The 22,223-nt window shown below is 42.0% G+C and overlaps 1 protein-coding gene and 1 long non-coding RNA gene across 3 annotated transcripts; one reads left to right on the plus strand and one right to left on the minus strand.

The window, feature by feature from the left end:
* Window positions 1-2,797: 2,797 nt before the first annotated feature.
* LOC124882797 lies at window positions 2,798-3,537 on the minus strand. Its single transcript, XR_007041992.1, has 2 exons — window positions 3,255-3,537; window positions 2,798-3,154 (listed from the first exon to the last, which is right to left on the minus strand). It is a non-coding gene; the product is annotated as an uncharacterized LOC124882797 (long non-coding RNA).
* Window positions 3,068-21,778, plus strand: svopl (SVOP-like). 2 transcript variants are annotated; one of them, XM_047389359.1, is made up of 16 exons: window positions 3,068-3,204; window positions 13,279-13,442; window positions 14,012-14,103; window positions 14,178-14,276; window positions 16,328-16,399; window positions 16,481-16,605; window positions 16,686-16,749; window positions 16,831-16,956; window positions 17,050-17,178; window positions 17,834-17,907; window positions 18,534-18,730; window positions 19,162-19,273; window positions 19,519-19,600; window positions 21,195-21,284; window positions 21,362-21,475; window positions 21,552-21,778. In XM_047389359.1, the coding sequence occupies exons 2-16, from the start codon at window positions 13,328-13,330 to the stop codon at window positions 21,561-21,563; spliced, it is 1,503 nt and encodes a 500-aa protein (XP_047245315.1). In that variant the 5' UTR covers window positions 3,068-3,204; window positions 13,279-13,327; the 3' UTR covers window positions 21,564-21,778. The 2 variants fall into 2 exon arrangements, with proteins under 2 accessions (XP_047245315.1, XP_047245316.1); XM_047389360.1 differs by having other exon boundaries at window positions 14,015-14,103.
* Window positions 21,779-22,223: the final 445 nt, after the last annotated feature.

Below are 22,223 nucleotides of genomic sequence, written 5' to 3' on the forward strand. Positions count from 1 at the left end.
CGCTTAACTGGCTAACTGGGAACAATTCTGACTTTTTCACTTAGGGGTGTACTCATTTTTGTTGCCAGCGGTTTAGACAAGCATGATTGTGTGGAGTTATTTTGAAGGGACAGCAAATTTACACTGTAATACAAGCTGGACACTGATGACATTACATTGTGTTAAACTATCATATCTTCAGGGTTATTACCAAAAATGTGAGGGGTGTACTCACTTTTGTGAGATACTGTAGGTCAGATTCTAGAATCAGCCCTAAGGTTTACTTACTAAATCTTGATTGTTAGCTTTGATAACAGTTGCTGGATTGTTCTGTTAGGATTAACCGTCTGATTCAACGTGTACATCCCTCTCGCTTATCTGACTGGACCTATCAGTGCCGTTAGAAGATACAGCACGTAGTCTTACGCTGAGCTAAAAGGTGGCCAGTAAACCATGTCACTGTCATCAAGTCCAATAACAACTCCTGAACTTTATGCGGTGTGGATGGTTTATGCTCTGGTTCAGTTAAAGTTGATTGTGGCACCAACAGCCAAACATTTAAATAAGGTCTTTATTAGTTTAACTCACATTATTTTCTATTTGTGGCAGCTTTACTGGAAGCATGCAACTAAAGTGACTACACACATCTACATGAACCTTTCTGACAAACGTCTTCTGCCACATTACGTCCACGAGCCCAACATGTCTCAGGAAGTTCTGACACTCTGATTCAGTCTTTAATTTAATGTGACAAATAGCTCTGTCTCTCTGCTGAAACCCTCTTATGAAGGCGGTTGACCTTTGTCCATCTGGATTCCCACCTCAGCTTCTACATGTCTTCTTTATTTGGCATGTTCAACTAAGTTTGAGGCTTTAGCTGTCTTGATGTCCCCAATAATGTTCAGCATGCTGCTAAAATATGTGAAAGTTCAAACAGTGAAGAGTAGTTTTATGTCTAGGTCAAAGTGAGCAGTGATTAATGTCTCAGTGCCATAAAGATCACAGCTCATCTATTATCAGCTTTTTTTTTTATACATTTCAAAAGATATTTTTTAATCTAAGAGATGGTTCCAGTAAACAGTGTATAAATGAAAGTGAAAATTATGTTGAATAGAAATAAATATATGAATATATCTAAAAGATATTTTATCTGTAATTACTAAATGGACTGAAGGATCACCTCAGCACACCCTTCATGGACCAACTGCAGAACTCTATTGGAACGCTCTGATTGGACCTAGCACCTGTCAGTCAAGCTGTTAGTCCTGACCACACCCACAGGATCACATGGTGCTATTTCAAAGACTCCAGGTGTATCTGAAACCCATCAGATCACCAACATGATCCTGTAGATATCCTGGTTCAACAGCAGTGGGTCTGCAGGTTCCTCCTGAATGTTTCATTCAATGTTTTCCAGAGTTTCCAGCAAACACTCACAGTCACATGGTGGATGTTTCTACATGACAAAGCTGCTGATTCAGGCTGCAAAACCTTGTATGCTTGCAGGTACTGTCATGCTAAAACAAAAGAAGTTACTTCATTAAACATTGGTTTACTCGTTGTCACGCAAACAACATGAGTCAAAATATTTCAGTTTGGGGTTTTCTAAATTTCCCATCAGTTTTTTCTCCTGTTCTTCCTGTGGTTCCTCCGTTTCCTTTGCCACTCTGTACCCAGAGTTCTGCATCTGAACGTACCCAGGAACTACCATTTTAACTAAAGCCCTTGTTTTTGGGACCAATATAGTCACCACTGTAGAACAAGTGTTCTTGTTTAAAAACAAACTAGTCTGCCATATGGACCATGGATCGGTTCCAGTAGAACTCTTTAAATCAACGAGACCTCATCACAGGCAGCTTGTGTTCATATAAACTAAATTCTGGGAATGAAATACGCAGCAGTAAAGTGACGAGCAACCCCTAACCCGTTTTTCTTCATCAAGCCAATTATAGGCAGACCAAACACCAAGCTTTGATAAATGAACCTCTGGTCTTCAGCCGAAACACTGGTTTTGTCATGAATGAACATCCATTCAGCTGTTGCTCTGAGTTCAACCACATTCCTGTTTGTTCTTCAGACCAGGTGGGTCCACACCTGTCCATGTTCCAGCTGTGACTTGAACAGCTGTGTGAAAACAGATTCTGCTCCAGTTAAATCAAGTTGGAACTCTTCCTGGAGTCTGACCTGTTCAGCAGCAGGTAGGGTCACATGACCGACCTTTCCTTCCAGAAGCTCTGTGAGCTTCATAATCTGGTGTTTCGAGTCCAGCTGATTGTGCTGCAGACATTAAAGAGACATGTTCAGAGTCAAACAGACTGCTGTCGTCATTAATGAAAAGTTTTTATTCTGTTTAAACAGATTTTGGTTTGAAAAAGGACGTAAATCTGTTAATCTGCTAAATGTTGTCCTACTGTGCAGCAAAACCTTTTTAACCGTATTTGTTTTATATAGGAGCTAATGTTTAAAGCTAGCTTCTGAGACAGACTCGAAGAAGTGTTCATAATGAAAATGAATACCAATTTTAGTCTAAAGTTTAACAAAGCAGAAATACCTCCATTTATTTGATAAAAACCCTAAATCAATATGCAGAAGCAGAGGGGGGATGAGAGTCTGCTCCAAGTCAACATCTGACGAAAAATCAAGACATATTTTTTTATTCTGCTGCTAACATGTTGATTTGTGGGAAACTATTGTTCTGAGAAAATATTAAAAGATATAAACCTACTTCCTGGAAGCTGGAACATGCAAACGCTTTAGTTGAGGCCCAGACCTTCACAATAATGTCCAAACTGATCACATCTAGAGACTAACAACCCAGTTTCATATTAACTGTTTATTTGCTCAGTAAAAGCTTTCAGTCATTGCAGCTACTAGAACATGTTTAAAACAAGCAGGCCAGATTAGAACAGAAACAGAACTGATTTTATTCAGTTCAATTCATGAAAGGTCTCTCAGATCAGATCCAGACTGGATTTAAAGTGATGAAATCTGGGCAGGCCCTTGTGGACTGGGCGTTCCGGTTCTCCCTTGTTTGCCCTGATGATCCTCCACACCTGCAGGTTTTGGGCGGAACTGGATTCCTCCCAGCAGAGAATGCAGCTCCCTCCGCCCGCAGGCTCGGAGATACTTCCTGATACACCTGAGCAGGTGAGGAGGAAGAGAAGAGCGTTTTCATCTGGGGCATGAAAACAAACCAAAGGATCAGCGTGAAACTCCAACGTCTGAGTAAGTCAGTTCTGTCTTTAAATCCGATCCAGTTCGCGTTTAACACGAACCTCCTTAGAATCCAGCGACACTGCGGCTTTAAAGCCAGACGACAGGTACCGGCTGCAGCTCACGGGTTGGGAAGGGTTCGGGTGATGGGCGGGGTCTGGCCTTCAGAATCCACCCGCAAACCGTTTTGATTGGACAGTTCTTCCTTTCAAGCAGTGAAATCAATTTCAGGTTGGTTCTTCCAGACATCTCCGTGGTTCACTGCAGGCACTAATGGCTTTTCGTGCCGTGTTCTGTCACAGAGAGGTCGGGTAGCCGGACCCAAAACCGCTCCTGAACGCACTGGATCGCTTAGCGACCATCAGCGACCTCCAGTTCAATTCAATTTTACTTATATAGCGCCAGTTCACAACTAGCGCTATATATCTGGAAGCTTTTTGTTCATCAGTCGACTGATGAACAAAAAGCTTCCAGATATAAAGATCTTCTAGATGTCCAAAACACAGATTCAAGGCTGACACTAGAGTGATTATATTTTCATTGATCTCCTATTTTATATTAATAGTTTTATGGAAAATTATCGATTTTTGTTCAACAGATTCCAGGTGATGTGACCAAATTACTTTAAATAAAAGTGTAATTCTGTCACTATGCTAGGCTAATGAGACAAATAGATTGCTATTAATTTCAATTTTTACTTTTTTATATATGAATATTTTAATGGAAAAAATAATCATACATTTTCAACAGCTGTTAAAAATAATAAAATAAAGCTTCCTCTAAATGTGTCCCTTTGTGGTGCTGACCTTTTTTGTACATAAGCACTTTAGGGTTTGGCAGTTTTACTTAGAGATGTCTACTGTTGGCGGTTTTTGTTTAACCAAAATTCTGTTTAAATCAAATGAAATGAGAACTACCCAGATTTCCTAAATAAACCAAGTAACGTCTTTGAACAATTTGATGCATTAAGCAACACACCCACCAATAAAGTCTATCAGAACCAGGATGATCAGGTTTTTTGTCTGGACCAAGCTGAGGTACATCAGTCCCTGCCAGTCAACCTAAGGAAAGCAGCGGGCTCAGACGACATACCAGGCTCGGTACTTAAGGAACGTGTGGACCAACTGGCTCATGTACCCACAGACCATATTCAGCATCTCAATGGGCCAGGCGGTGGTAATCTGTTACAAGACAGTCCTGTGCATCCCAGAGAGGCAGAAGCAATAAGAAATCACCACAGCACCACCTAAAACACTGGACCCACTACAATTTGCTTACCGGCCCAAACCGCTCCACTGTCTCACGCACGCCATCTGAGCCTGGCACCCCTATAGTATGAAACCCCAAAGGGTTCAAAATTAAATAAATAACTGAAACATTATGAAATAAGAATCTACGTCAATAAATGATAGATAAACACATAATATGACAATAAAATTGTAAAATAATTGAATGCATATTGAATTCTCATCTCATTATTATGAAATATATTTCATTTTGCTTTTAAAATCAGCTTTGTGATATTCATTTTTTATATTAATAATTTAAATTATTGTTTGGGCTATTTTTATGTAATTCCAGCAGTTTTTTATTTCACAATGTCATTTTTTTTTAAAGTCAGCTTTTATTTAAAAAAGCCAGCTTTATAACTTCTCCCCGTGGCCTTTTTATTTCATTATGCCACTTTTCAACTGAATGACTTGGCCTGTCAATCAGGGGGAACAGGGCGAAACCAGTTTTTTGATTGGCTGCTCCTTTACCTTTTTACCAAGACAGAAGCAATTCCACACTAAGTATCGAGTTAGGGCTGAAGGTGCAATTTGCGATTCAAATAGGGCTGGTGATGCACCCGTCTCCGTGTCCTCCGTTTGTAGGAGGGGAACAGAGGTGCTATCACTCACTGTTTCGGATGCGGAATAATCCAATTTGCGCCCAGCATCTAAGATATCCATTGCTTCTTCCGGTGAGGATTGGTCAGCTATGGGGAATTCCTGTTCTAGCAGAGAGAAAATGGCTGTGTGGGAAGGGAAAAACCCACTAGCGATAGCTTAAAAGGTGAACCTATACGAAATAGAACTGATCGCTATGTAAGGATCAGCCAGTGAGGATGTAGATCCAGCCCGTTGACGCTGATTGACGGACAGTCATTCAGTTGAAAGTGGCAATTGAAAATGAAATATATTTCATAATGAGCTGAGAATTTAATATGCATTTAATTATTTCTCAATTTTATTGTCACATTATGTGTTTATCTGTCATTTATTGATGATATTGATACTTATTTCATAATGTTTCATTTATTTATTTAATTTTGAGCTCTTTGGCGTTCCATACTAGAGAAGCTAAACACTTCTGCTCGGATGCTGTTTGTAGTCTTCAGTTCCACTTTTAACACAATAATCCCCCAACACATAGTGGACAAACTGGGGGGAATTAAGGACTGGCATCCATCCATCAGTTTCTGCTTACTCGTACTCGAACTCGTACTTGTACTTGTCATCTTCCGCTTATCTGGGACCGGGTCGCGGGGGCAGCAGACTCAGCAGAGACGCCCAGACGTCCCTCTCCCCTCACCTCCTCCAGGGCGTTCCCAGGCCAGCCGAGAGACATAGTCCCTCCAGCGTGTCCTGTGTCGTCCCCTGGGACTCCTCCCAGTGAGACGTGCCTGGAACACCTCCCGAGGAAGGCGTCCAGGAGGCATCCGGTATAGATGCCCGAGCCACCTCAACTGGCTCCTCTCGATGTGGAGGAGCAGCGGCTCTACTCCGAGCTCCTCCCGGATGGCCGAGCTCCTCACCCTATCTCTAAGGGAGTGCCCGGCCACCTTAGGGAGGAAGCTCATTTCAGCCGCTTGTATCCGGGATCTCGTTCTTTCGGTCATGACCTAACGTTCATGGCCATAGGTGAGGGTGGGAACATAGACCAACCGGTAAATCGAGAGCTTCGCTTTTCGGCTCAGCTCTCTCTTCACCACAACGGACCAGCACAGTGCCCCGTTACTGTGGCAGCTGCACCGATCCGTCAGTCGATCTCCCGCTCCATTTTTCCCTCACTAGTGAAAAAGACCCCGAGATACTTGAACTCCTCCACTTGAGGCAGGAACTCCCCTCCAACCTGAAGAGGACAAGCCACCCTTTTCCGGTCGAGTACCATGGCCTCTGACTTGGAGGAGCTGATCTTCATCCCAGCCGCTTCACACTCAGCTGCGAACTGCCCCAGCGCATGCTGTAGGTCTTGGCTAGAGGGGGCCAGCAGGACCACGTCATCTGCAAAAAGAAGAGACGAAATCCACTGGTCCCCAAACCAGACCCCCTCCGGCCCTTGGCTGCGCCTAGAAATCCTGTCCATAAAAGTTATGAACAGGACCGGTGACAAAGGGCAGCCCTGCCGGAGTCCAACGTGCACCGGGAACAGGTCCGACTTAGTGCCGGCAATGTGGACCAAACTCCTGCTCCGCTTGTACAGAGACCAGATGGCCCCTAGTAAAGGGCCCCCGATTCCATGCTCCTGGAGCACCCACCACAGGGCATCATGAGGGACACAGTCGAATGCTTTCTCCAGGTCCACAAAACACATGTGGACCGGTTGGGCAAACTCCCGTGAACCCTCGAGTTCCCTGTGGAGGGTATAGAGCTGGTCCAGTGTCCCACGGCCGGGACGAGAACCACACTGCTCCTCCTGAAGCTGGGGTTCAACTATCGGCCGGACTCTCCTCTCCAATACCCTGGCCTACGCCTTACCAGGGAGGCTGAGGAGTGTGATCCCCCTGTAGTTGGAACACACCCTCCGGTCACCCTTCTTATGAAGGAGGACCACCTCCCCAGTGTGCCAGTCCAGAGGCACTGTCCCCGACCACCACGCAATGTTGAAGAGGCGTGTCAACCATGACAGCCCTACAACATCCAGAGACTTGAGGTCCTCAGGGCGGATCTCATCCACCCCCGAAGCCCTGCCACCGCGGAGCTTTTTAACCACCTCGGTGACTTCAGCCTGGGTGATGAAAGAATCCAACCCCGAGTCCCCAGCCTCTGTTTCCACCAGGGAATGCGTGATGGCAGGATTGAGGAGATCCTCAAAGTACCTCTTCCACCGCCTGATAATGTCCTCAGTCGAGGTCAGCAGCCTCCCACAAACACTGTAAACAGTGTTGGCAAAGCACTGCTTCCCCCTCCCGAGGCGCCGGACGGTTTGCCAGAATCGCTTCGAGGCCAACCGGTAGTCCTTCTCCATGGCCTCACCAAACTCCTCCCAGGCCCGAGTTTTTGCCTCTGCCACAGTCCGGGCTGCGGCAAGCTTGGCCTCACGGTACCCGTCAGACGCCTGTTGTGGAATTTTCTTTCAAAGTTGGTAGAAGTTGACTCATAACAAGAGAAAATCCGGACTTTGTCTTTATAAGTTTTATTCAAAGGCATTCAGCGTTTGAAGACCCTGACACTTAGGTTAGTCAGTGAAGCAGAGCCCCGATCAACATTTACACACAGTATTTATACCAGAACATGACAGTGTTATCTCAACTTAAAAGAGTCTGTGTTTTACGACCCCAGACCCTTCTCGGGTTCAGAGGTGAGAAGGTTACCTAGGAACAACCATCTACTCTCCCCGAGGCATCATCGTAACAAATGTCCTTAACTATTAAACTTCTGATAATGGCTTTTACAGCTTCCTCCCTAACACAGATGTTCACTGGAGTGAGGTAAACCAAAGGTCATACACTTTGGAACACTTAATAAAAGAATTTCCATCATACTCCCTTCTTCTGATTACAAGATAATCACAACTAAAGGAAAATTCTTCAAAACCATCACCCCTCTCAGCTAACAGATAATCCAAAGCCATTCTATTTTGCAAACTCATAGTTCTTATAGCCTGCTGTCTCTCCTGAGTGGCTTCAAGCTGCCCTGTTACCAGTCTGGTACAGGTGGTCGGTCGTAGGAAGCTCCTCTAGAAATATATTTAGAAACAGGAACTCTAACCTGCTGGAAGATAGGCTTCCATAGTCCAACTAAACAATGGTGGAAATCAACACATTTCAAATTTGTAATAATACCATAATGATAAATATCAAGCAATAAACATAAAAGTTAGATAAAAGCATCTGAGATATCCTTCTCAGAGTCAGTCTCGCTGTCAAAGTGGGAGGAAAGAATCTCTCACTGTGGTGTGTGTGCAGTGAGGCAAATGACCTTATGATTTCTAACTTTCAGGCAATGCGATGGCCTTAAGTAGATTCTGAAATAACGTTGCACTGCCCAAGGGATTATTGTGCCCTTGTAAGAACAGTGTTCTTCAACCACCCCTTCAATCACTCGCCAGTGATCAGCTTACAGTTCTTTGTCTTGTGGTGGTCCGCTGTCCTCACACCTTTCAGCCGTGGATGATCCAGTTGGAAGATGACTTGTGTCCTGGAAGCCAGATGAAGCTGGAGGAGCTTTCCTGCAGCTTTCCTGGGTGTCTAGTAGGATCTGATATGGGCCATTCCAGCCCTGGACTTCCTGTGTTTTCTCCTAGATTCTCTGAGCAGAATCCAGTCGCCAGGAATAAAGGACTGGAGGGTGGAAGTGGCTGTTTCTGGTAATGCAGACTTCACCATCTGTGAAACTTGAGAAAACACAATGGACAGGTTTTGACAGTAAAACAACATCCTATCTTCACACAAAGATGTGGAAGAAAATGTTCTTGGCAATATCCCCATGTCCAAATTAGGAGACCTGCCACACAGCACTTCAAAAGGACTGAGATTTGCCTGTGTCCTTTGTCTCAATCTCATATAAGTGAGAACAATAGGTAGAGCCTTCACAACACCTGGCTAATTTTCAATTCAAAGTCCCATTCTCAAACCTAAGTGCTTAACTACACGAACTTCATCAAAACATCCAACAAAATCAAAAGAATTGATCTTCAGACTTCACCTGATATACTAGCAATGACCATCAGCTAAATATTCTGAATATTAAAAATGTGACATGATGTTTGAGGAAGGTCTGATTACAGGTCAATATTTCATAGTTTCAGAATACCCAAAAAGAATTTGAAAAATGGTCTAATCTGTGGAGATATAAAATTTCACAAAAGAATCAACACCATAATTTCAGAGAGGTTTTAGGGAGCTATGCACCATTTATATAAACAAAGTACAACGTCTCTCTCGCATTGTCACTAAGTCCTCACTGGAGGTATGAGCTACCCTTTTTCCCATGAGTGCTAAAACATTTGGAACCCCATGTTACTTTATTCTGACATTCCCCTCTTCTGGCGCAGGGTCCAACCCATGCGACAATCCAGCAAAACGTTTGTACAAAAATGTTCTAGTAACCAAGATCACATTACATAGAACCAAAGAAATGAATTCTGACATAACTATGTGTCTCTATGAATTTAACGAAAGCAACATAAAGAAAATCCCGATGTTTTACCTGCAATTCAGTTCCATTAACAACAAAACACAAACTTTAGTTATTCACGTCATCAATGTCTCACTTAGAAATTAGTCACATATCATCCTGATTTGTCTTGTATGAAGATAAGTATTAGATTAATGGACATCTAATGTAATTTAGATGCATAAACCCTACAAATTTGAAGTTAATAAATAATTCCCACCAAATATAAAGTCATGACTCAGATTCTTTATCAAAAATATATTCCTTACTTTTGCATATCTTGAACTGTCAGTTAGCTTAATGGTTCCAGGGAAACTTTCAATCTAATAAATCACCAATGATTCTGCATGCAAAACTAATTCTTCAAACTAGTTTAAACTATTTCATTAACCTTTTAGTAATAAAACACATAAATCTAAAAGTCATGCTACATCCTTAATTATTATATAAAAAACATGTTATTGAAGCAACAATCACTACAAGCATTTTGATTCTATTGTCTCTTAAACAATGTTAAAACTCAGGAAGGGAGGTGCTGAGCGTCACCATGACAACAAAGGCATGAACCAACCTGGTAGGTAGGCGGAGTCAGGCAGAACTAACCTCTGATTGACAGCCTATGGGCGGAACCACAGTTTCTTCATTCAAACCCTTAGTGAACCTTAAACTGCAAAACTGTTAACATGAACCTACCTCAGAAACAAGCTGCTTCTTAACTCTCCTGAAAACTCAAAGTTTTAATCAAGGTCAGGCTCCTCCCCCCCCCCAGCGAGGTGACATTCCACGTCCCTAGAGCCAGCCTAAGCATCCGGGGGGGATCGGGCTGCTGAGGTCTCCACCTTCGTCCACCACCCAATTCTCTCTGCACCGGTCCATCAAGGTTACCCCTGTAGGTGGTGGGCCCACTGGGGGATGGCCTCTCGTCTCTCGTTCGGGCTTGGCCCGGCCGGGTCCCGCGAGGAGCAACCCGGCCACCAGGCGCTCTCCGGCGAGTCTTGACCCCAGGCTGGGCTCCAGGGTGGGACCCCAGCTCCGCCGTACTGTGCGACGTCACGTGGCCCGATGTATTAGTCCTCGTGAAGGATTCTTGAACCGCTCTTTGTCTGACCCATCACCTAGAGCCTGTTTGCCATGGGACACCCTACCAGGGGCATTTAAGCCCCAGACAACATAGCTTCTAGGATCATTCGAGCACTCAAACCCCTCCACCACGTTAAGGTGGCGGTTCAAGGAGGGGCAGTTTCTGCTTATTTTTCTTTAATAAAATATTTTTAATCAGGAAAAGGTCCCAACTAATTTCACTATGAGAGTAAAACCAGATATTTGGAGGGAACAAGAAGAACTGTCCATTACAACGGGTTGAGGGTGGAGCTAGATGTTCATCCCCACCAACTATCTGACCCATCCCACGAGCTGCAGGCGGGGGTCGTTGTACGAGACAGAAATGTTCAGCTCCGCCTACCAACGTCAGCACTTCAAAGCAGGTTAAGCAAAGGAACGCCTGAGACCAAGTCTGCAGGTGAACTCTGGCCCAGATCTATTTTCTAACTGAGCTTAACAACTGAGACACCTGATAATAATAGAATAATATCCTATTAACTCTCTTTTACAGTTGTGTACAGTGTGCATCTCCTGCCCAATTCTAAGACTGATCTGAAGACCAAAGGTTATAAAGCCTGGACTGAGGAATCAGTCCTCTCTTTGCAGGAATGTTTTAGGTGCACTTACTGGGAAGATCATGAGGTGATGATTTAGACTCACTGGTGAATGTGACATGCTTTTATAGTGTCTTTTGCAGGGACATGATTATTCCATGAGAGAGTGTCCAAACAACAGGCTGTGGGTTACCAAACCTGTTAAGTCCTGTTAACACAGGAAATCTCTTGCTTTTCAACAAGGAACAATCTCTGTTCTTTCTTATCTGCATTTAATAGAAAATAATTAAAACAGGAAAATTTAAAAGTAAAACAAAAATAAAAATCTGAACTAGAGAAGAAAATGGCCACAAACAAACCTGGTTCAGCTTGGGCCAGCATGAAAACTATGGCAGGCCTTCAGAACCCACACAGTCATGTTTCCTTGTGGTTGGTATACACTGTGTGATTTACCAGTGATGGCCTAATCACCGTGACAGCCGACCAATAGAATTGCAGCATAAAACTGACATGCCAAGTTGGCCTCTTTTACCCAGCTGCGACCGCATCCACATCCTCGTCCTCTTTTTCTTTATATGTGTTTCGAGGCACATGAATGCCATGACAACAAGGGTTGCGTTCTTCATTGTGTGTTTGTTGTGGTGTTTCTGGCGGCACAGATGGATGGTGTACGCTGATGACTTTGCTTTTTGCCATACTTCTTAACAATTTAGTAGTAACGTCATCGTACCGTGTGGATATTTTAAACTTGACATCATACCAAAGTTTATTAGATCCATGTCGCCGGGTGTGCCATGACATTGTCTTAAAAGTTTGCCAAAATTGTACAGTGTAAGAAGGTCATGAAATGGTTTAAATGCTGTCTCTGACCTGGCTAATGCATTGAATTCATTTTACTGTCATTTGGATATATCCCGAAACTTGTCTATGAACTCGAAGACACACAGCATTTCAACATGGACCTTCAGCATGACAACAAGTAAAAGTGAACAGCAGCTGTTGTCCAGATAATGGAGCCATTCAGTGAAATCTGGTGCAGATGATTTCTGTGTTTCATTATATGTATAAGTTTCTAGAACCACAACAAGTTCCTCCAGCTTTTATTTGTGGATTTTAATCCAATCATGGATCAACCCTACTTGAACCACATAGTTTAATCAGTTTGGTTTCAGTAATTATCTGTTGGGTTGGATCCTGGATGTTTTAATTAACAAGACACAGAAAGGGAGAGTTAACAGTTCTCTCTAAGATTTAAAACATACAGGGGTTGGACAATGAAACTGAAACACCTGTCATTTGAGTGTGGGAGGTTTCATGGCTAAATTGGACCAGCCTGGTAACCAGTCTTCATTGATTGCACATTGCACCAGTAAGAGCAGAGTGTGAAGGTTCAATTAGCAGGGTAAGAGCACAGTTTAGCTCAAAATATTGAAATGCACACATTATGGGTGACATACCAGAGTTCAAAAGAGGACAAATTGTTGGTGCACGTCTTGCTGGCGCATCTGTGACCAAGACAGCAACTCTTTGTGATGTATCAAGAGCTACGGTATCCAGGGTAATGTCAGCATACCACCAAGAAGGACGAACCACATCCAACAGGATTAACTGTGGACGCAAGAGGAAGCTGTCTGAAAGGGATGTTCGGGTGCTAACCCGGATTGTATCCAAAAAAACATAAAACCACGGCTGCCCAAATCACGACAGAATTAAATGTGCACCTCAACTCTCCTGTTTCCACCAGAACTGTCCGTCAGGACAGTAAATGTCCCGAGCCTATCTCAAAAAATTTATTTTTGAGTTTTATGAATTTTAATAAAAAACAAAAACCAATAAAAAAAGAATTAAAGCATCCACAAAAAAATACAAGTAGAGGTGACTATGTACCTTGGACAGTCTTTGTGAAGGCCAAATAAAAAGTGGAACTCTGGGCTTTATTTTAAGAGAAATGATAAACTGTGTGTGTTTTATGTCATTTTTTGTGATTTTACTTTAAACTCACAAAAACAGAATCTACAGTTTTTACATTTTCCTGTCTGCGTAATGTGTAGGGCTAGGAATATTTCTTCAGGAGTTACTGAAAGAAAGGATTCTGCTTTCATGATGACGGACTGTATAGGGACTCAGCTGGTGAGTGCCATCCATTTACAGGAGGTGGAACTACAAGAGAAACCTGCAGACAACCCGCAGGGCAACAGAAGCAAAAATAACAATGGTGAGTTTGATGAACAAGAGTCCAGTAAATGCTGCTGATCTTCTCCAGGTCTCCCTTCAAAATTAGCTTCTTAATCTCCTCTGGATGAATAATGGTCAAATAAATAAACTAATTTATCTAAAATGTATTTTAAAAAACATATTTAGTTTGAACATGGATACAAATATGAAACTTGTCCACAACTATGTTATTTATCTGAAGAGAGAGAGTTCTGAGGATGGAAAGGCTAAAACTCAGGAAGGTTGCATCCTGTAGAAGTCAAGTCAAGTTTATTTATAAAGCGCTTTTCAGTAACAAGGCACTCAAAGCGCTGTACATGAGGAAAAACATTACAATGATACAGAAATGGAAAACAAATGCATCTATGAAGATAATGTAAAAATAAAGCTGCAATAACCTTTTAATAATGCTTTTTATGCATATTTTCACACCCAAAAACATGGAAAAGTTCCCATTGAACAGACTCACCGCCCACTTTGCCAGTACCTGTTTAGTGCTAGGCTTCAGAGCTTCATTTTTGGACCATTTTGAGCTCACTGACTGAATCTTTTGAGTGTTTTTTGCTGCAGCAGAAGAGAAGTTCACTGTGGAGCAAGCTGTGGAGACGATTGGCTTTGGACGCTTTCACATCCTGCTGTTTGTCATCATGGGCAGTGCCAATGTGAGTTCAGGTCTGCACCACAGCAGCAGTGAAGGTGTAACATCTCTTCATGCTGATGCTGTGTGTGTTTGCAGATTGTGGAAGCGATGGAAATCATGCTGTTAGCTGTGGTTTCTCCAGAGATTCGATGTGAGTGGCGTTTGGAGGACTGGCAGGTCGCGCTCGTCTCCACTGTGAGTTTCTGACATAGCTGAATCCTGGATAAACACACCACCGTGTCACTCATAACATGAGAAAATCCAACACTTTACTCAGTTTATTTGAAATTATATGGAAGGTGAGGTTCAGTGCTATGTAGAGACTTGGAGAGTAAAAACAATCAAAACATGTTTGTAAGTCATTAGACAAAATGATTAACACCTGACTTTTTCTTACAGTTTAGTTATTCTTATTGTTACTGATACACCTAAGACAAAATGCAACCTTGTCTTTAATGAGCCACATGCTAATATTTTTATTTTAGTGGAACAAGTCTTATCTGTGTTTCCCTGCTGTGCCATGACTGCTCCAAATAATCACAAAGATAGAACACTAATTCACTAATTCAGAATTGCATTTCTCATGCATTTATAGTGAATCAGCGTAACCCCAAAACACACATTTATAAGGCTTTAATTGAAAAATCCCTCATGAAATATGAATGAAACATATTGAGTGACATCTGTTAAAACGGAACTGTTAATTAGGACAGAATCATCCTTAAAGACATTTTACTTTAAAAAGATCATTAATATGATGCTTAATATTGGTCGTATTTACCAGGCTTTATTTATGAAACTTGTATATCTGAATATCTTCACCAAGTATTGTTATAAATGTTTAAAGATGGTAATTTAACGTTGAAGTTCCTAAAATATGTTTCCTTTGGTTAGGTTGAGAATACAGTTCATCATTGAGTCATGCTTTTATTTTGAAAGAAATTCCGTAAACATGACTTCCTCTTAGTACTTCAGCAAACTGAAGTATTCTCTCAGGGTCAACAGGATATAGTAAACTATCCCGACTAACAGTGCCATCTACCACCAGATCCACAACGTCTTTAGCAACATGACAGCTAGCTGCTGCTAGCAGCTCTTTTCAGAACCAGGCAGCTATAATAAGGCTCAGCAGCTACTTCCTGGAGGCTTGGCCTCAGCCAATAGGAGAGAAGCTGAGGCAGTAGAGCTGTTCCAAGCCCGCCCCTTGATCTCTGCCCCACCCCCTCTGTGTCAGCCTCCAATTTTTCCATTGAGTCATTTATTTATTTCTGTATGTATTTTAATTAGCAGAATTGGTCCTCCATAGTGTCCTCCGGGTCAAAGAGGAAAAGGACTATCTGGATTGTTATCAGCGCGAGGTTCAAGGCCAGCATCTGTGATGGTATGGAGGTGTGTTGGTGCCCATGGCATCATGGGTAACTGGCACATCTGTGAAGGCACCATTAATGCTGGATGGTCCATACAGGTTCTGGAGCAACATCTGCTGTCATCCTAGCAACATCTTCTTCAGGGACGTCCTACTTATTTCAGCCAGACAATACCAAGCCACATTCTGCACGTGTTCCACCAGCGTGGCTTCATAGTAACAGAGTTCTGGTTCTAGACTGGCCCACCTGCGCTCCAGACCTGTCTCCCATTGAACACGTGTGGAGCATTATGAAGATCAGAATATGATAACAGAGACCCTGGACTGTTGAGCAACTGAAGTTGTTCATCAAGCAAGAATGGGACATAGTTCCTCCTAGAAAGCTCCAACAATTAGTCCTCGGTTCCCAAACGCTGACTGAGTGTTAGAAGAAAAGGTGAAGAAACACAGTGGTGGACATGACCCGGTCCAGCTTTGATGGAACGTGTTGCAAGCATCAGACTCAACATGAGGAAAATTAGCATAAAACAATAAAGTTGATGAGTTTGAACATTATCTGGTCTTTGTGGTAGATTCAGTTGCTTAAAGGTTGAACAGGATTAGCAGGTCACTGTATTCTGGTTTTATTCATGTTTTACACAACGTCCCAACTTCACTGGAACTGGGGTTGTAAATGAACAGTTCATCATAACCGCTTCATAGGCATTGCATTTTTACATGATCTGACAGTTATGTTCATCATCTTTAGGATAAAAATTATTTTATCTCATTGCATCATGATGATTGAGGCCAAGACATTATCTGAGTGTGGTATGTCTGCAAAATGTCAGATTTCTGAGCCTCCATAATGCCAATGACTGACTGACTGACTTTCTTTCAGATGGTGTTTGTTGGCTTCATGGTTTGTGGAGTTTTAACAGGTTACATCGCTGACAGATATGGACGCTGGAAGGTAGGAAATGGATGATTTCAGCAGCAGCGCCCTTCGTTCTTTCTGTGTGCTTCATTGTGTGTCTCGTTCTGTTTCATACAGGTGGTTTTTGGAGGTTATGTGTGGAGCTCGTATTTTTCTCTGCTCACATCATTTGCTCCCACATACGGCTGGTTTATCTTCCTGCGCAGCATGGTGGGCTGCGGCGTCGCAGGGGTGTCACAGGGGTCCGCTCACACATAGTAGCAATATAGTGAAAGTCTTGCACTCTGGTTGACTGAACATCCATGGTATGTTTGCTGTTCAGGTTTGTGTTGAAGACGGAATTTATTCCCGCCAAGTATCGAGCCTATCTGCTGCCTCTCGGCACTGTGAGTTCTTCACTCCCAACTTCTATCTTCATCACTTCTCAAATGACAACAACAGAACCATTCATACTTTTTGTGTTCCAGATCTTCTGGATGACTGGCTCCATGCTGATCATCCTCCTTGGGATGCTGGTGGTTCCCACTATGGGCTGGAGGTGGATGATCCGGCTCTCCATCACACCAAGTATCATCCTCATCTTCCTCTTTAAGGTGCAGGATTTGCTTCATGCCTGTGTTGCTTTTGTCTGTATCCCAGTTTAAGACAAAGCATCTGACGTTTCTGTTTGCACCAATATTCTCCAGTTCATTCCTGAGTCGGCTCGTTACAACGTGTCTGCAGGGAAAGTCGATGCTGCCATGAAAACGCTGCAGTGGATCGCCAAAATGAACCGAGCCTCTCTTCCTCCAGGACAGCTGGTGGAGCCTGCTCTGGTAATTTAATCCAGAGTTTGTTCAGATGTTGTCCTTGTTTTATCTTTATAGAATTACATTGAAAAATTGGGATGGTAATTTATTTCTGTCATTGAGTCACTCTGACCTTTTTGATGATGATTATATTGTTTAAAGCAGGAATTTGTTTTTTTTTGGGGGGGGGTGTCAAATTGTATGATAAGAGATAACTGGAATGAAATTTGAAATACCTTTTAAGTCCATGTTGCCCATCTTTATCCAGGAAACATCCTGATCAGACGAACCATCTTGGTGAACTCCTTTCTGAGAGGCAGCAGCTCTGCAGACTACAGCTCATTTCTGCTACTTGTACGCAGGGTTCTTTTTATCATGATCCATATCCCAGGACCATAGGTTAGGGTTGGAACGTAGATAGATCAGTTAGAGTCGTCACCTCTACAGACACACCAACACTGCAGATCAAGCTCTGATCCATCTATCCATCTTCACTCCATCCTGTCGTCACTCAGGAACAACACATGAAAATACATTAAAACATAAACGATCCCCGAGGTTCCCGATGTTTTTCATTCCCTTTAGAACGTAGAAGCAGCATTGTGTTGACAAGTTTTTAAACCACGCCACAGTTAAGAGAAGAGTTTGATTTCTGCCAATTGTCTGTTTCTGCGTTTTACAGAAGGAACGCGGAAGCTGGAGAATTCTGCTCAGTTCATCTTTTAGGAGGACATCTCTGCTGCTCTGGTATTCATGGTAATGGTCCAGTGGTCTTAACTTTATTAAAACAAGCCTTCAGAATTAGCCCAGAGGTATCACAGAGTAAGACAAAAGTACATTTAGTACATTAAAATCCTTGTCATTCATTTGGTTCACAGTTCAGGATCTTTGCTGTTCATTAAGGGAAATTACCCATTTGTTGCATTTTTGTACATATATTACAGCATTTTATGTCAAAGGGGGGCTAAGTATTTGTTTACATTTATTTGTATTTATGTGAATGTTATTGTTACACATGTGTTACCAACTTGACTCACAATTAGAAACCAAGAGAAGAGACTCCACAGACCAAACTCAGCTTGCTCAGTTAGTGCATTTAACAAAAAAATAGCTAAATGTGAGATGAGTGAAAAAAGGATGCATGCAACAAAAACAACCATGTCCCATGTTGGCAGCAATCTCCCAGAGAAAGGCAGCTTGTAGAAGCTGCCTCTTCCACCTATCAGGTGCAGCTAGATATTTAATGATCTGACCCAGGGCTGCAGGGAGGGGAAAATAAAGGTGCTACCAGATCATCACATTTGAAAATGCAGAGACTGAAAGTATAAAGTTGTTCACATTCTGGGTGTTTGGTCAACATCTAGTTTCTGTTTTGTCTGCAGGTTTGTGGCGTCCTTTGCGTACTACGGCTCAGTGCTGAGCAGTTCAGAGCTGCTGGAGAAGAACCTGTTGTGTGTGATGAACGCTGATGAAGAGCATCAGGTCAAACACCGCCATGAAAGCGGACGCTGTTACTGCATCCCATTTGGAAAGAGTGACTATCAGACGCTGCTCATCAGCTCCCTGGGAGAGGTTGCTTGTGAGTCCATGACTAGGAATGTGAACGTGTCTATTTAGTTTTCAGCTTTGAGAAGTCATGTTCCAATAAAATGGAACAAAACTCTAACACATGGATTTTTCAATTGCTGTGTTGTACTTCTAATTATACGTGTTCTTGCAGTGAATTTGGTTTAATTTGATCGTATGGTAGATCAATAGATGCAGAATCCCAGAGATGTTAAACAGATTTTTTAACAAGGTATTTTGTTATACTGAATAAAATAGTTTATTTAACAGTATGACTGATATAGCGGTTTATTGGAAGCAACATTCCCAACAACATTTCTGATTTACCTTCCGGGAAGTTTTTGTTGTTCCATAAACAATTAGTCAAGCATGTTTCTCTAGATGATTTCGATGCTCTGCACCAGGTCCGGTTTGTGACTCACTCCATCTTCTCTGTCTTCCCAGTGGTCCCTTTAAACATTATTCTGCTTAATGTGTTTGGACGGAAGAAAACTCTTATGGTGCTTCAACTGTTAACAGCTGTTCTGTTCATGATGGTCAACATCTGCACCACAATGTAAGGACTGCTCTGAAGCTCCTCCTCTGATAGTCCAGTAAGGCCAGGTACAATTTAATTGGTTGATTAGATCCCAGAAAGGAACCTGTGCTTGAACTAGTACCAAAGTCTTTAGATCCTGTACTGGCCCACTGAAATCTGACAGGGATCAGAGTTACTACGACAGGATTTTGAAGCAATTTAGCAGCATTACCTAATCAGAGTGTTTTATGTGATTTTATGTGATTATGTGTTTCTTACTTCAGGTTTGGCTTCACCGTGCTGCTATTTCTGCTCCGGTCTCTGGTTTCCATGAACTTTAATGTGGTTTATATTTACACAGCTGAGGTAAGACATATCTTGAGACTGTGCGTAGGCACCAAGCGCATTACCTTTGTACATCCTAATCAATATAAAAGTGAGCAAAGCTGAGGGAGTACCATACTCCTCATAGGGAATGCCTCCATTTAAATTTTCAAATAGATGTAAATAAGCCCCGCAAAGGTCGTTCTTTGTTGGCAGAAAAAGAAACTATCCCATTTCAAAATGAGATAGAGAGACCCTCATTTCCACACAAATCACAGACCCTGATTGTAAATGAATACAGAAGTGTGCTGAGGCATTTCACTCTTTATGTATCAGTTTATTCAGATGACCACTGCAAATAAAACAACACTTAGGAGTTTAGTAGAACACTCTGAAACTTTAGTTTACCTGCAGAAAAGAAAGAGTCTCTCACTGGAACTACTGATTAGTAATGATTCAATGAAGTGTTGATGGTGTCCTCACAGCTTCTCCCTGACCTGCATTTAGGATCTGGGGGAAGATATTTGTTTATGCTGCTTTTGTTTTGCAATTTAATCGGCGGGGTGGCCCAGAATCAATGATGAACAGCTTGGCTAGTTGGTTGGGGCTTCCATCTCTTTGTTTTGTTCTTTTGTCTGTTTGGGAATTTGTCTCTTGCACACAGGTCTATATGTTTTATGTTATTGGTCCTTTGAGGCACTTTCATTCATGGACAATAACAGCTTCACTTATAATTTGTACTTTGAAAGAAAAACCTCACTGATAACAAACATTTATTCCCTTTACTAATGGTTATATTATTCTCAAAAGCTCCGGTTTTATCTGTAAAACTGGCTCTCATAACAATTTGCATTTTCATCCCTGTCTGTCCAAATGCATTGTGGGAATTTGATTAACCCAGCTGTCATATGGATAACTCCATCTCACACAGCTGGTATGGCTCGGCTGAGGGTAGGCTGACATGACCCAACTGGTCTGCCAGCCTCCCTCTGGTATCCCGCTTTAGAAACCACAATGAGGATAATAATAACAAATATGAAATAACTACAAAGCCATTACTTTTAAAAGTATTTTATTAACCTTTCTTAACATACTTTAATAACAACTCATGTAATTGCAAACAGTGCCTGTATGAATTGTTCATGCTGTCTCTGGTGTACAATAACTGCTTTTCCATCTGTAACAGTTTCCCAGCATGCTTTGTAGGGGTGGCCAATGGGCCCATAACTATAGGAGCATGCATCCACCGTGCATGTGAGAATGGGGCTGCACTCATTTCCACAGTCAGTCCATTATAAAGTTTTGTGTTTAAAATCTGTTAGATGTACATACACACATATATGTACATATTGTTTTTTATCTTTTATTTCCTATAAAGTTCATATATATTCACACTTATTGGCTGTACACTGTGAGCGCTGGAAAGTGAAGTTGTATTCCTTGTTTGTGCTTGTTTGGCTGATTCTTCTCTGATTTTGAAAAGGTTGTAACGATGGTAACAACCTTTGTTCATGCAGCCTTTGGTCTGTTGGGGTCTTTATTGGCCCCTTCTCCCCATCTAGGGGTCCCCTTTTTAAAAAATGTTTTTGCCAGTTTGCTGGTTTTTCAGATTGTTTCTTGATGTTTTTCCTCTCAGGTGTATCCAACAGTGGCACGATCTCTTGGGATGGGTTTTTGTACGTCATTCAGTCGGATTGGTGGGATGATTGCTCCATTTATCGCACAGGTGTGTTTAATGTCCAGCTCAAAAACAACATGTTCAGATTGGTGGCACTGTGCTTCATTGCTCTCTGTGTACTTCAGGTGCTCATGTCTCAGTCCGTGATTCAAGCTCTTACTCCATTTGCGGTAGCCTGTGTCATCTGTGCACTGGGAAACTTCCTGTTACCAATAGAAACCAGAGGACGAGCTTTGCTGGTGAGAACTGGGATCTTTTTTGTAACATCTATTTTACATTGTCATGTGTAACTAAACATAATTCTTTCTTTTTCAGCAAAACTCCTGATGATTTGTCTGTACAACTTCTGTTTGACTTTTTCTTTATATTGACAATCATAAATATGTTAAATATATCTGTTTCAATGTGCCTGGACTTACAAGTCTCTGTAAAGTTTTCTGCTGTGCTCAATACTGGACCTGTTCACGTCTAATCAGACTGTTGTTTTAATGGAGAACAAACAACTGTTACAGCCAATAAACTGAGGTTACTGCAAAAATCTATTCCTGGTAGGACATCTACTTTCTGTGTTACTTGGGTTGTTGCCCACTGTAACAGGTATATTTATTGCATTCTCTTTTAATGTAATATTCCAAAATAAAGGTGGTTAATCTGGGTGAACATAATCAGAATGACATGAAGTCTTGTCTTTAATGGGATTCTCTAGAGAGGACCATCTATGGAGCCCCAAACTTTCTTATGAAATATGAAGGTCTTGGGTGTCATTAGATCATTTCAGTGTACAGTTTTGTTTATATTTTATGGTTTGGATTTGCCTGTGTGACAGTTTTTGGATAGACCACTTGGCTTTTTCTGACCCAACCTTCTATGGGACATTTAAGAAATCATATATAGTGTTACGCCACTAAAGGACAAAAGGTTTAGAAAGAGCTCTTTATTACCTCCGATCACCATCAGCATACAGACAGACCGAGCACCAGGTTTTTT

Source organism: Girardinichthys multiradiatus, chromosome 17 (assembly GCF_021462225.1).
Source record: "Girardinichthys multiradiatus isolate DD_20200921_A chromosome 17, DD_fGirMul_XY1, whole genome shotgun sequence".
Classification (NCBI taxonomy): Eukaryota; Metazoa; Chordata; class Actinopteri; order Cyprinodontiformes; family Goodeidae; genus Girardinichthys; species Girardinichthys multiradiatus.

Excerpts from the sequence above, each read along its gene's own strand:
- svopl (XM_047389359.1), top strand. The coding sequence starts at position 13,328 with ATGATGACGGACTGTATAGGGACTCAGCTGGTGAGTGCCATCCATTTA. Across the intron at positions 17,908-18,533 it reads CTGCTGCTCTGGTATTCATG|GTTTGTGGCGTCCTTTGCGT; the intron begins GTAATGGTCCAG and ends TTTTGTCTGCAG. Across the intron at positions 19,274-19,518 it reads GTCAACATCTGCACCACAAT|GTTTGGCTTCACCGTGCTGC; the intron begins GTAAGGACTGCT and ends TTCTTACTTCAG.